This window comes from Cupressus sempervirens, chromosome 5, assembly GCF_028749045.1.
Source record: "Cupressus sempervirens isolate cs-2001-9-10 chromosome 5, ASM2874904v1, whole genome shotgun sequence".
Classification (NCBI taxonomy): Eukaryota; Viridiplantae; Streptophyta; class Pinopsida; order Cupressales; family Cupressaceae; genus Cupressus; species Cupressus sempervirens.
The window spans coordinates 540073495-540088449 of record NC_143122.1 but is presented as its reverse complement, the minus strand read 5'-3'; the positions used below and the strand labels follow the sequence as shown (position 1 = coordinate 540088449).

General features: G+C 35.0%; 1 protein-coding gene across 2 annotated transcripts in view; it reads right to left on the bottom strand.

The window, feature by feature from the left end:
- Nucleotides 1–209: 209 nt before the first annotated feature.
- Nucleotides 210–14955, bottom strand: part of LOC149557073 (protein CYCLOPS-like) — a 164085-nt gene continuing 149339 nt past the window's right edge. For both annotated transcript variants that reach the window (XM_089831755.1, XM_089831756.1), the window contains exons 10-11: nt 1468–1596; nt 210–823 (exon numbers count right to left, since the gene is read on the bottom strand). In XM_089831755.1, coding sequence (XP_089687881.1) covers nt 700–823; nt 1468–1596 — 253 coding nt within the window. In that variant the 3' untranslated portion in view covers nt 210–699. The remainder of the gene's footprint in view (nt 824–1467; nt 1597–14955) is intronic.

Below are 14955 nucleotides of genomic sequence, written 5' to 3'. Positions count from 1 at the left end.
CCATGTTCTTTAATGCTAAACTAAAATGCATCTCAAACACAATGGAGGATCATTGAGCATCAACTTGATCCAACTTAAGTCTAAAAATGTGCCAATAAGAATGCCATTTTAATATCACCTCATTTGTACCAGTTCATTTGTTCCATTGTTTGTACAATTATATTAGTTCTTTTGAAACATAATTCATTTATTTCATACAACAAAACAAAGGCATCAAACATCAAGATTTTCCTATTTACATGATGACAAGATCCACATTCTCAAACTCTCAGATGTTTTCTTCGCCAATATACATCAGGCAGTTTGTAGACATGCTAATAAAATATTTAAAGCAAGTAAATGCTTTCCTTTGAGGATGCTAACTTTGGTTTCGGACAGAGGCATTCTGTGATATCAGAAAACAGGCTCTGTTGTATATAAATTAAGATTCAATAAGCAACAGTCCAATATTTTTTTTTGTTCTTGGATTTTGTATCCTTGATTTTAGAATGAATTTATTGTCAATTCAAACTGCTTGAGAAAAATCTAAGGAACAAGACCATAGATATTACAAAGTCAAAGCAAAAAATTGAAGAAACGTGAAAATGTAAACACACGCCTATTTAATTGTAGCCATGATGTCGCCCTCAATTAAATGGCAATGACTCTGCTGATGAATCCTAATCACAGGAACACTAGTGAGTAATACGTGCTGTCCACTCAAATCCCAACTGTTTCTGAGGTGATTCGTTCAATCTCCTCTAACAATCTCTCTTTTTCCTCCACTAAATCTTCATTCTGTTTTTGCAATTCCTCTATTTGCTTGGTTTGTTCAGAGTCTTTTCTGTACTCATCAACAAGAAGAAACATCAGAAATAGGAACCTCATTCATGATATCACAGAAAAAGACTGGTTCAGCCTGAGTCAAGTCTTTACTGATATTGTTTGTATTTCTAGAAAATATCGTACAGTTTAATTGAGCTCCTCGCACATAAGTAGATAGCAAGTCAATCAACATTAAAGAACTAGGTTCCGTTATCTAGAAGGACCTTTGGAAAGCTGCAATTGCTAGTCTATGAAATACACATTCTTTTATATAACCCAGTTAATTGTCTTTTAAAAATGCATTCGATAACATTTCTACTATTTTGTGACAAATCTCAACTTGGTCTGAATAAAGGATGCTTAGTTTAAATTCACATTTCTTCTTATCTGGAATCTATTTCTTTGCATAGGGATTATTATAAAAAGGAATGTTACATTATTTCGTACTTGTAGAAAACTATGACAATGTCATCTTTAACATTAAAAAAATGCAATGTTTTTCAAGATATACCATATGTGCCAGAGTTCAGTATTTTTCTAATTCAAAGTGATGGTGTTACAGCATCCAAAGGTGCAGTAATCACTTGTATATAACAAAAAATTAAATAAATAATGATAAGAAAAGAAGTAAACTAGAGTGGATCTGTGTGTGAGAAAAGGTACCTATTCATGAAAGACAGATTAAGCTTGAGAGAACGGACTTCCTTTTCAAGTGTTTCACATCGTTTCAAGACAGCCTGAACATCTGATGGCATCACAGGGACTTGATTTCTGCCCTTGGCCTCTGCCATTCTGAATCACAAATGTTACAACATTTAGTCCAACAAGTAAAGAAAATGTGAATGGCAAGCATAACACATTAGGAGCTATATTTGTGCTGAATATTTGGATTTGAAATAAAAACCTTCATCATTAAAACAAATAGCCTAAAAGAAGTAATTCGTTTATAGAATAATATCGGTAATCTGAAAAGCAATTTACTGACAGAACAAAGTTTAAGTAGTCCAACAAACCAGGATAGGGCTTTATAAAAGAGTGAAAAAGAATAACCACTTGAACATATTCATTGTAAATTTTGAAGAAGTCGTATTTAATATACAAGCCTTATTATTCTCCATGAACATCTGTCATCTGAACACTGCTTTATAACATTTAGAGTTAAAGAAGCTGCAATTATTTATTCCAAAGAGGCTTTTCCAATTTATTCATATTTAGTTTGTATTTCTAAATCATATATCCTGCAGGAGAATTGTTATAATATGGAAATTACTTCACTCCCATTCAATGTATGTAAACTGAAATCGGTGAGCCAGTTAAATCTTTCTATTTAGCAAATGCTTGTGTTTGTCGCTCATGCTGAATAATCCTAAGGCCTACAATTTCTACCAGAATCCCCCCTTCCCTTGACTAGGCATAGACTTCTTCCATTACAAACCCCAGAACATCTGAGTTGACCATGGTAATAATCTTTTTGCCATCTCCTTCATTTCCTCCCTCACTAACCCTCAACTTCAAATCTGCTAAATCATACATCGTAAAATAAGAGACTGATTAACTCCACAATTTCCTTCCATATCATATGATTCTTACCCACAGATCCATCTCAAGACCAACCTTTCCCTACAAATTATAGAAAGGATGCTATCTGAAGGAGTTGGAAAACAGCTCATGGATTTTTATGGATATTCATGAAATGATGAATGGCAGATTCATGGGAGCCTACTTTGAATCACTCTTTTTGGATGAGGAGTTAAAAGAAACTAGAACAAATGTTTTTGAAAATAACAAAAGAAAAATGAGGAGAGGTTTCCAAGATTGGGGGCAAGGGAAGATGAGGAGAGGTTTTTTAAAATGACAAATAAAAAATTTAAACCTCAAAATTTTGGGGATAAAGGGAGTTTTTATGGGGTTTTTAGTTTATTTTTCCTTTAAAAGTCACCCTTCTTAATTCTTAGGTACAAGATGAAGCAGATTGTCCAGTCCCAAAAGGGCACATCCCCTCCAAGTCACTAAGCTTCCAGGACATCTGGGGCATTGAAACCATCATCCAGGCCACTAGGGATGCATCTCCATGGGACATTAATTCAAACCTGGCTCTGTTGACATCTTGATGACAAATGAGTATTTCAGGTATTTCTCAGTTCAAAGAAAGAACAAGACAACATTTTAATGTGACCAGTGGTTCATTACATATTAGGTTGTTTATTAAACAATAGGCCAAGCACAGAACCTAGTCTTCCAAGGCCTTCTCCCAGACAGAATACAAGCACAAATCCTACATGCTTACACTAGGCAAGGTAAATATCGTATGTGCCCAACTATCCAAGTCCTCACAGAAAATTTTCTTTCTTCTCTTTCTGACATGAACTCAGTATAGATGCAAGACATGTATGGTTCTTAGGAAAAAGCAATGAAAATGGATTATATAATAATATCGGAGGAATGCTGCTTCAAAATAGGCAACGAAAACCATTATTTAATTAAGGACTCAACCAGTATGTAAACTGGCCTTTGTAAAACACCAAAAAGACCTTGATGAATAAATGGTAATTTAATGCCAAAAATATCAGATTGTAATTTTCTCTTCATTCGGTAACAAGGAAAGTGGATTGTTGTTTCACTGTGGATGTAGTTCGCATATGGGTGAGCCACATGAAATCTCTATAATATTATGGATTGTTATTTTTTCCTTTTATTCTGCATTATATTTAATATGTTTATTGCTCGCCTAAACCATAACAAGGAAAAGCACAACACTGAGTGCATGCTAATTAAGTGGGGTCCATTGAAGGAAAGCTTTGACTGATACAATTATGAGCAAAATATAATTAACAAAGTGGACATAACACGTCAAAAAAAAAAAGGACAATACGACTTCAAAACAAAATCTTTTTAGTGCATATGCCTAACCTGTGTCCACTACTACCCAAAAAGTTCATCATTTTTAGCTAATCTATCCTTCCATTCCTTGTCTTTGGGTTTATTATATGTTGGATCCCAACTTTAATAATGCAATCCACTGTGCAAAAGTTGTATACCTCGTCAATGTTGTACATTTTTTGAAGTGCATTCAAAATAGAACATTCACATCAAACTTAGGGTATATGTCACTCACCCAACATTATAAATTCACATCTATACCCAGGCTGATAATGCCTAGCACAAAATATTTCACACCGGATATCACCCAGCAACACTGACAAATATCGCTTAATGAAATATAATCATCAGTCTATCATGGCGTTCACCATTCTCTTGTCAATCCTTTTAACCTTTGAAAACTTAGGTACTCCTTTTGCCTACACAAGGATTCGCAAATTATGGAAAATCTCCAATCAGTGATTCCAAGCATGAAACCCATATTGTTTCACCTCTAAATCCTTCTTATAGTGCAAACTAACACCCCTAAATGGATTTCATAGTTTTAGCTAGGAGGATCTTTATCACTGAACCCAATCTTCGCCAAAGTGTTTTTGCCCTCGGTTGTGCTTCAACAAACATGCTCAATCTTCAAAATGTGATTTTTAGAGAGATAAAAAATATCTAGAATCAAAAAAGTAACCTTTATATAATCCTCACAAAAAGTCCCTAAAAATTATGATTTAAAAAATATTTACAGTTAAATAGACCTTCTTCTCTGGAAGGTGCGTTAATTCCAAATTTAGCATTTTTGGAACTTAAGTCACTTTTATTGCAAGAGGTAATTGGTAAAATAATTGGATGGATTAAATACTAAGAACGAAATGTTCTTATAGTAATTACAAAAGAGATGTTTCTAAAAAGAAACATACAAATAATAGAAAGAATCTATCATACAAGATGTTTACAATATCTAGAAGTGACCATTAAATATAGAAGTAATCTAACTTAGGAAATATAATTTTATACCTTCTCTTAATGGTCAACTTATCAACAACACCCAGCAGCCACTTGAATTTGACAAACTTCTCTAGAAGTAGGGACTTGGTGAAAATATCAACAATCTAATCAATGTAGGAACAAACTGCAAATCTATAGATCTATCTTCAACAAGCTGACGGATAAAATGACAATGAATGTCAATATGCTTGCACACTTATGGAAGATTGGATTTTGGGCAAGTTTGAGGACCCCTTGATTGTCGCAAAAGAGGGATGACGGGCTTGCCTAAGACATGGATGTCGGAAAGAATCCCAGAAAGCCAAATTGCCTCACAACATGCTTTGACTATTCCTTGATATTTAGCTTCCATTGAGGAAAGAGATACTACTCGTTTTTGCTTATTGGTCCAAGTGATAGCACCTATGGACAAAATGAAGACTTACCCAAACATAGATTTTATTGTCATCAATAGAACCTCCCCAATCTGAGTCTATATAACAGATGAGCAAAGGATCTTTGGTTCGTTCATAAAGGATACCGAAATCAAGAGTGCCCTTAACATAGCATAGGACGTGCTTTCATGAAGCGAGATATGTAACTGACTACAAAGTTGAGATCAGGTTTAGTGGCGGTAAGATAGATCAAATTGCCCATTAGTTGTTTGCATGTGAATTCATTCTTAATATGACAACAAGATTTGGCTGACAACATTAGACCAAACTCTATAGATGTGATGTAGGTTTGCAATCTTGCATCCTGAATTTGACCAACAAAGCCTATGCATACTTAGACTAAGAGATGAAGGTGTCATGTGACTTTTGCCAAACCTCAACACCTAGGCAATAGTGTAGAAGTCTAAGGTCGGCCAAGTCAAAAGACTCGCATAGATTTTGTTTATTTCCTTGAATCAACAATTCAGAACTACCAATGATAGTCAAATCATCAACATATGAGTTAGAAGGGCTCCTTTGGAAACCTTGATTTGTGAGGTCATTATTTTTTATGTGCCATATTGCCCAAGGAATCTATTTAGGCCATAGATCACTTTCACCAGTTTATATACCAAGTGTTCTTTGTTGGCAACCTAGAATCTAATAGGTTGCATCGCGTAAACCTCTACTTGTAAATCACCATTAAGGCACTTTTGACGTCTATTTGATGGAACTTTGCAAGACCTGCTCTGATGGTGATCATCTTAGGTGCCCATGCAAAGGTTTCCTCATAATCAATCCCTTCATGTTGAGAGAAGCCTTTGGAAACAAGATAAGCCTTATACTTATCGGAAGTACCATCAACTTTGTATATCTATTTGCATTTGATGGGTTTCTTTCTTGAAGGAAGATATGACATAACCCAAGTGTTATTTTTCAATAGACTATAATGATCAGTGTTTATAGCTTGTTCCTACTAAGGTATGCATTTTGCCTCCATATAAGTTTTAGGTTCACACACGATGTGAATGTTGGCCATCAGAGCAAAATCTAAAGACAAAAGGTTTTCTCTTCTTCCAAGTAGATCTAGCCTCGATGAGCTCATCATCATGAAGATCGTCAATCATGTTAGCCCAACATTTAAAATGGAGAGTAGAAATGCCAACATTAGAAGTAGGAAGTGCAATTTGATCATCATCAAACAAAAGGTCGGATGAGTCCTCAAAAAAAGCAAGTGCTATAGACGTATGTCTAAGTAAGCCTGCAAGAGGAGGAATTGGTGGAGAGGTAAGAACATGAACAGCTGGAGCCTTCTCAACTCAAGCCCTCCCATTAGATGAGCCTAATAAATGATGGATATTCAAGTCTTCACCTTGGAGAGACTGAACCTTTGAATTCATAATTGGAGGAGAGAGCTAAAATGGCCCTCGTTCCTCATCAAAAACTACATCATGACTAAAGATGAGACGGTTAGTCTTGATGTCAGCTAGGGAATAGGCTTTATGATTATCATTGTAGACAGTGAGCATGAATTTCTAGCTCTTGGGATCCAACTTGGTGCAGTTAGCATCAAGAATCCAAACAAAGCAATGGAGCCAAAAACTTTGAGGTGACTAATTCAAGGCTTATGGCCTGACCAAGCCTCTTTTGAAGTTTGCTTCTTGACAACTGCTATAGGAGAGGGGTTGAGAAGATAGACAGTAAAGTGGACTACTTCAACCCAAAGTTTCTTAGGAAAATACTTGTGTTCAAGCATAAACCGTGACATTTTTGTACTCGTCCAGTATCTGTGCTCAACGACACCAATTTTTGGAGAGGTGTAGGATGTTATTAATTCACACTTTATGCCATGTTGTTCACAAAAAATAGAGAAGGCAGTTGAAAAGAATTCACCCCTGTTGTCAGTTCTAAGAGTAACAATATGTTGACCAGACTCTTTCTACTCTTTCAACTCTTGAAATAGAATAATCACCTCTAAATTTTAATGAAGGAAATACATCACATTTTTCAACTAAAATCATCAACAAAAAAGTTAAAAATACCTAGACCTAGTAATAGGAGGATTGGCCATAGGTTTACAAATATGAGCATGGACCAACTACAATACCTTAGAAGCTTTCCAAGTTTGGCATCTGAAAACAGTGTGCAACGTTGCTTCCCAAACTAACATTCTCCACAAACTCTAAGGTTGGGTCTGAATCTCTGGCAATCTAATGACAAGATCTTCCCAAACAGGCTGAGAAATTCTAAAGAGTGTGCATATTTAGGTGTTCATATCATTGATGCCAATGTGTACTAGGAAAGGAACAATGGGCTTAGGAAAGGAACGATGGGCTGCTATCACCAGAGTCAACAAGTTTAAATAGACCATGGTCCTCAAGACTGACAACAGCGTAGTTTGAGTCTCCGGATCAATGATACTACACTAATGTCAACTAAAGGTCATGCCAAACCAAGAGGAATGTCTCAGAGTTTTCTAATGGAGAGAAGATTAGATTCCATTCTTGGAACATAGTATACATCAAGGACAATCTATTTCCTTAGTGTAGACTGAATTTGGATATTGTCTCTTCCAGAAATGGTGTACTCTTCTCCTCCAAAATAACTGAATCTGAGAATGGTTGGAAACCTGTGAACCTATCCTAGCGATGAGTGAAGTGGAAAGAGGCACCGAATCAATATACAAAGCAAAGGATTTAACATAATTTGAAGGTCTTTTAGCTGTTAAGGCGTAAAAGGAAGATTCACCTGGCTCAGTATGCCTTGTAGCATGCGCTTGAGGCTATGATCTAAATTGCTTGGCTTGAGATAAGCATTTCCAGCACTCCAATTTTATATAACCAAACTTATGCCAATAGTTGCACTGAACATGTAATGTCCGTTTTTTATGTTTCTTGGACACTACGTGTACTAATGCACTTATATGGCTAAAGCTATTGAATTATGAATGGAGAAACATGAATGTATAATGACTGGTAATTCCAAATGCTAAGATGGATGAACTGTACTAACAAAATATTATGCAAGAACAGTTCTAACGTGCAGTTAAAAGTCAACAGTGCATTTAGATGCAATAACTTATATAAGTATGCAATGAGAAATGTAATGACAATGAATTATGTAATGGAATTGGAAATAATATAGAGATTTACAACTGTATTTCCAATGCCACAATGGAATACAATGAGTTTAACAAGACTTTGACTGCAATAAATACTTAGCAGTTTATATATATATATATATATATATCTGATTGTCGCTGATTTAGCAATATGGAATATGCACATACCCCGTGAGCCATCTCTGCTAGACAATATGATATATGCTGCTGTGATAGAATGATTAAATGGAAGATAGTGGCATCTCTAATATTCTTTAATATGAATTATGCAATATATTTGTCCTTGGATCCATTTGTCCTTGGACCCCAAGAGGAGTGGTACCCAACCTTGGGCCCAAGGTAGAGTATTAATGGATTATGGACTACTCATTAGGTACACTATCTCATATGAATAGCAAGAAGCATATGAGACCAAGAGGGATGGTATACCCTCTTGGATTAAAGGAAGAGGATTAATGGATTATGAAATCCTGACTAGGTATGCCCCCTCATAAGGTGAGGCTAAGAGAGATGGTATCCACTCTTGGGCCTTGGGTAGAGAATTAATGGATTAAGGACTCCTTGCTAGGTACACCCCCTTATATGGATGAAAAAACCCACATGAGACCAAGAGGTATGGTATCCACCCTTGGGCCTAGGGTAGAGGATTAATAGATTATGGACTCCTCACTAGGCACACCCACACATATAGATGGAAAGGGCCAAATGTGGCCACGAGGAATGGTATACACTCTTGGACCTATGGTAGAATGTTAATGGATTGTGGACTCTCCTCACAAGGTACAACCCCTCATATGGATGGCCATATAAGTCGAGAGGGATTGTCTCCGGTCTTGGCCCTAGGGTAGATGATTAATTGACTATAGACACCTCACTAGGTACACCCCCTCATATGGATGGAAAGAGTTACAAGGCCAAGAGGGATAGTATCTACTCTTTGGCCTAGGATAGAAGGTTAACAGACCATGGATTCCTCACTAGGTATGTTGAAATTTAGCATTGGTCAAAGTAATACTGAGTATCTGAATCTATTATGCTTTGGTGTATACACACACACACACGTACACATGTTTATATGCATACATATATACGTACGGATATGTATGTATACAAGTTACACAGTCATGATTCAGATCAGGCTTCTCTTACTGCTGCTTCCAATTCATATCAGATTACTTCAATATTGATATTATAAACATCTGTCATCTCCGATCAGGGATCAGGCTCCAAACTATATTACCGGGATATGTATTAAGTGTTATTCAATATTGTGCATATCTTGTCGGGAGTGATTAGTTTGATCACCGTTTAGTTATGGACATGACCATGGAGAGTCATGCCCCTTTGGGGTCATGACCCTTCACCTTTTACAAGTATCAACTCTCATCGGTGGACAAGGCAATATCAATACACAACATACTTGCAGTTCCAGTATCGGCAGAGTAATATTGCAGATTATCAATGACATTCTCATCAGCACTCAGCATTATAGACATAGAACATTGGAGCATTGAAGACCATCTGAAGGTACTCATCTGCTGCATACAAGCAATAAGAAGTAAGTTAAAGTCTAATATAATCTGATATTCTTTCTATCAAAGATACTATAAACTAACATGGTATCGGAGCCATTTTGATAAGAAATTTTATTCAGAACTTATATATATAATTTCAGACTTTCCCATTTTTTTGAACTTCATTTTCTTCCAAATTCAAAATGGTCAACCACATAAGGTTAGAGGATAGATTGGAGGGGGCATCAAATATTTCTTCATGGAAAATTCATGCCATGATAGTTCTAAGGGAAATGTAATTAGAAGAGTATATAGAATCAAATAAAACTATTCTAAAAAATGATCCAAACAAAACAATGTGGAAAAGGCACAACAATAAAGCCATGAAAATAATTATAGACTCTGTTAAGGATCATATTCTCCCGTCTATTTCCAGCCTTTCTACAGAATTTCAAATGTTCTCCACTATAAAGAACACCTTTGAAATCAATAATACTAGCAAGTTGTTGACCTTAAAACGAGATTTATTATATATAAAAATGAACAACAGGGAAACTATCACTTCCTATTTTCTAAGAATCTCTGAACTAAAAGATCAACTTGCTACAATTGGAAGTCAAGTTGGTGATAAAGAACTTACCATGATTTCCCTAAGGGGACTCCCTCTATCATGGGAGACCTTTATTCGAGGACTAAACTCTCAACCTGAGCTTCCTAAATTTGAATTACTCAAGAATGAATGCACTCAAGAGGAATCAAGATTAGTCTCAAGGGGCATAAGCTTAAATCAAGAGGGAGACATTCATGCACTTCAAGTAAGCTCCAACAGGAAAGGAAAATTCAATCGAAATAGGAGAGAATCCACCAAACCTTATAAGAAAAGAGATTGGTCAAAAGTGAGATGTTTTAAATGCAACAAAATTGGTCACTCTCATAATGTCTATCCTAAACAGAAAAGAATTCAAGCTGCACTAGCATAAATAAAAGAAGAAAAGGAGGAAGTAGAAAATCATGCATTTTATCTAGCACTCTCCAAGGAGTTAAACTCAAACAAAAACACTTGGATCATAGATAGTGGAGCATCTCGACATATAATAGGTTTTAGAGACAAATTTGAAAGCTTCTCAGAATACAACTCAGATGAGGTAACCATTCACTCATCCAATTAAAGGTATTGGGTCTTGCTCCATTCATCTAAATTCAAGTACTACTCTTCAACTTAACAATGTTTCATATGTACCTGGAATTAAAAGAAATCTAGTCTCTATATCTGGCCTTTCTACTCAAGGATACAAGATTGCTTTTCAAGAAGACAGAGTTTTGTCTTGGCCTAAAAATGCTAACATCAAGAAAGCTATCACTATTGGAGTTAGAGATGGGAGTTTATATAAACTTTGTAATCAAAAAAATTTTGCACTAAGTCATGAAATCTTAGAATCTACAGAAATTTGGCATAGGAGATTAGGTCACCTACATTTCCAAGCATTGTCCTCTAAAGGGAAAATTGTCAAAGGGTTACCTAATCTAAAATCAGATCACTTAGGTGTTGCAAAGGCTATGCCCTAGGTAAAAATGTCAAGCAATCCTTTCCCAAAAGTGTTCATAAATCAAAAGCAATACTTGAACTCATTCATTCTGACCTATGTGGTCCTATGTCTGAACCCTCTCTAAATGAGTGCCTCTATTATGTAATCTTTATTGATGATTATTCTAGGAGAACTTGGATCTATTTCCTAAAACAAAAGGAATCTAGTGAAGTACTCTCAAAATTCAAAGAATTCAAAGCCCTAGTAAAAAATCAATCAAGAAAGAAAATTAAAATTTTAAGATTACATAATGGAGGAGAGTACATCTCTGAAATTTTTAAAGATTTTTGCATTACTGTTGAGATTAAGAGGGAGTTTTTTGTACCTTATAATCCTCAACAGAATGGAGTTGTAGAACATAACAATAGATCAATTGTTGAATCAGCCAAAGCTATGATGCATGATCAAAACCTTCATACTTCGTTCTGGGCTGAAGCATCTAATACTGCAGTTTATATTCAAAATCAATGTCTACACCCAATCTTGGAAAATACCAATCTAGAAGAAGTATTTACAAGCATCAAACCAGATCTAAGCCACCTAAGGATATTTGGGTGTCTAGTCTATGTACACATTCCTAAAGAGAAGAGAACAAAGCTAGAACCATCTGGGAAGAAAGGAATTCTCATCAGGTACAGTGAAAATTCCAAAGGTTACAAGGTCTATATTCCAAGTCAAAGAACAATTGAAATCAGCAAGGATGTTAAATTTGAAGAAGACATTGCCTTCAACCTTTTTAAATATAATGATGAGCTATTCACAGAACCTGCCACCAAAACAAGTGAAGGTCACCCAGTAGACAATGAGAGGGAGAATGATATTGAATCTCCTTCATCTCCTGTACTTACTTCTGAAGATGTTGAAAACAACAACAACAAAAAGAGATCATTTGGGCTAGAAAATTCATAGAAGAAAATCATGTTGAACCTGATGAAGTATTAAAAGAAAGCAAGAAAACAAGAACTCAGTCTTGTTACATTGCATTAGTAACAGAACTTATCAAATCAGAACCTTCTAAAACTAAAGAAGCCTTATCAAGTCAACCATGGAAAGAAGCTATGATTGAAGAATACAATTCAATATTTAAAAAAGATGTATGGGATGTTGTACTCAGACCTAAAAACAAAGCAGTAGTTTCTTCCAAGTGGCTGTACAAAATCAAGCATGCATTTGACGGCAACATTGAGAAATACAAGGCAAGATTCGTAGCAGGTTCTTCACAGAAAGAAGGTATTGATTATGAGGAAACCTTTTCTCCGGTTGCTAGGGATGTTGTCCTGCATTTTGTTGCCACAAAATGCAAATAACAATACGAAACTTTTTCAAGCTAGTTTCGTGTTTCTCTAAGTTGAATTTGATATTCAATTACTTAATGTTGATCGATCAATCAATTTCAATTCGTATATCAAATCATTTTACTAAAGGCTTTCGTCAAGTCTTTTTTGTTTTGCTTTTTATCAAGCCTTTGTTTGATTTTTGAGGCCTTTATCGTCTTTTCTTTGCTTTTGAGTTTGTGTCTGTTGTTTTTTAGTCCTTTGGTCTTGCTCATGTCATGGCTTTCGGTTTCCCTTTCGATTTGGTCTAACCTAGAGTGTAATCAGAGTTATCAGTCAAGAGGTATGGTCGTTTTAGTGGCTCAAAAGTGGACCTTTTTTATGCAACAACACAAATTAAAAATATCATGTTATATTTTTAATCTGACATTCACTTTTTGAAAAATATAACTTAAATTCACTTTATGTTATGTTTTTAAGCTACTTTATCATTTAAATTTTCACTTAAAATAATTATAGTGCACTTTATGTTATAATTTTAAGTTGAGTCACTTTTTGATTTTTCACTTAAAGTCACTATATAAACTATATTGTTTCAGGTTAATTTTTTATTTTTAAATCAAATTTAAATGTTACTTTTTAAATGATATTTATGTGTTATATTTTTAATATGATATATATATTATAAATATTGTTTATGTCCCATTAAAGTAAATTTCAATGAAATTAAATTGATATATGTTTGTTAAATGACTTTAAGTCATCAAAAGTGGACCTTTTTGGTGTCATTACATCAAAAGGTGAGTTTATATGTCATTGCATCAAAAACATGAGATTTCACTTAAATTATGCAATCCTCCCCAAAAGGTCCAATTTTGATCAAATGCATATTTTTGAATGTGTCATCCTCCCCAAAAGGTTTGATATACTTTGTTGAGAGTTTTTAAAATATGCATGTCACCCCAAAAGGTCCGATTTTAACTAAAAGCATATTTTAAAACATGTTGTGCCCCCCAAATGTTCCAATTTTGAAAGTACACATGCATTTTCTCTCCAAGAACCTGATTTTGCTCATTGTGAGAGATTTATTTAATGGTCTTGCATAGGAATTTTTTCCAATAGGGTCGTTTTTTCTTGGCAATGGATTTTCAAACATTGAAAATAGATTTATCTTGCTAAAAAACATTTTTTCAAACTCCTTCCATGGGCACATTTTAGGAAAAAAATTCAAATAAATCCATTTTGAGTGATTTAAATCATGTTTTTGCAACGAAAATAGGCGTTTTGGCATATTCAATCATTGGCAATACATCAAGGATCACGTTTTTGCATTTGGAAATGAAAAATGACTCATATTATGCCTTTTTTCAGTCACGTTTTTGCTAAAGACGCCCAGAAAATTGAGGTTTTTATCCACTTTTATGCATTTTGAAGTCACTTTTTTGCATTTGGATCCATTTATTTGCATTTGGGGAAGTCGTTTTTGCATTCACCAGTCAAAAATGACTCAAAAACGCGCATTTTTTGGCCAAGGTTTTGCGAAAACGGCCGAGATTTTTGCATTAAAAAGTCATGTTTTTGTTCAAAAAACTCAAAAAATGGCATTTCCAGCCCATACCTTTGATCAAGAAGGATTGGTTGTGAGTTTTAAATGCATGATATTGTCTTTGGAGACCATGTATTTGACACTTTCATGTCAAATTCGACCCTTCATTGCTTATTAATATTTGTTAAATGCAAGTACAGAAAAAGTCAAAAAGTTTTTTGAAAATCCAAATTTGAGGAAGAATTGGTCTTCAAAGTCTATGATTATTGCTATTTTGGCTCTTTGATCTCCAAGAAAGTGGACATTTTCAAACTTGCTCATCAATTCATGCTTATCTTGCTATTTCCATGCATATTATGGCTTGTTTTTGCACGTTTGTCCATATATATGCCATGAAAAGTGCATTTTGCATTTAAAAATGATGAAAACTCTCATTATCACACTTTGGAATTTTCCCAAAATCCAAATTCGAATTTGTGTGTTGAAGTGCTTTGCATCTTGACATGTTTGAGTCACTTTCCAAAGGTGCATTTTTCTTTTGAGTTTGTGTTTTGTGCTTGCTTGCCGATTTTCTCCACTTTGGAGAAGTATCAAGTTCTTTCCCAGGAACTACTTGTTTCACTTCATGCAAAATCATCATCACGTTCCACTTCCATCTTCCATCTTCCATGTCACAATACTTCACATCTCATCCGACAAATGCGATTACATGTTTTCCATCTCATTCACCATCCGCACATGCATGTAATCCCATTTTCCACTTCCATTTTCACTCATCTCACTTTCTGCATTCACTCGCATGGCACAATTACACGAAA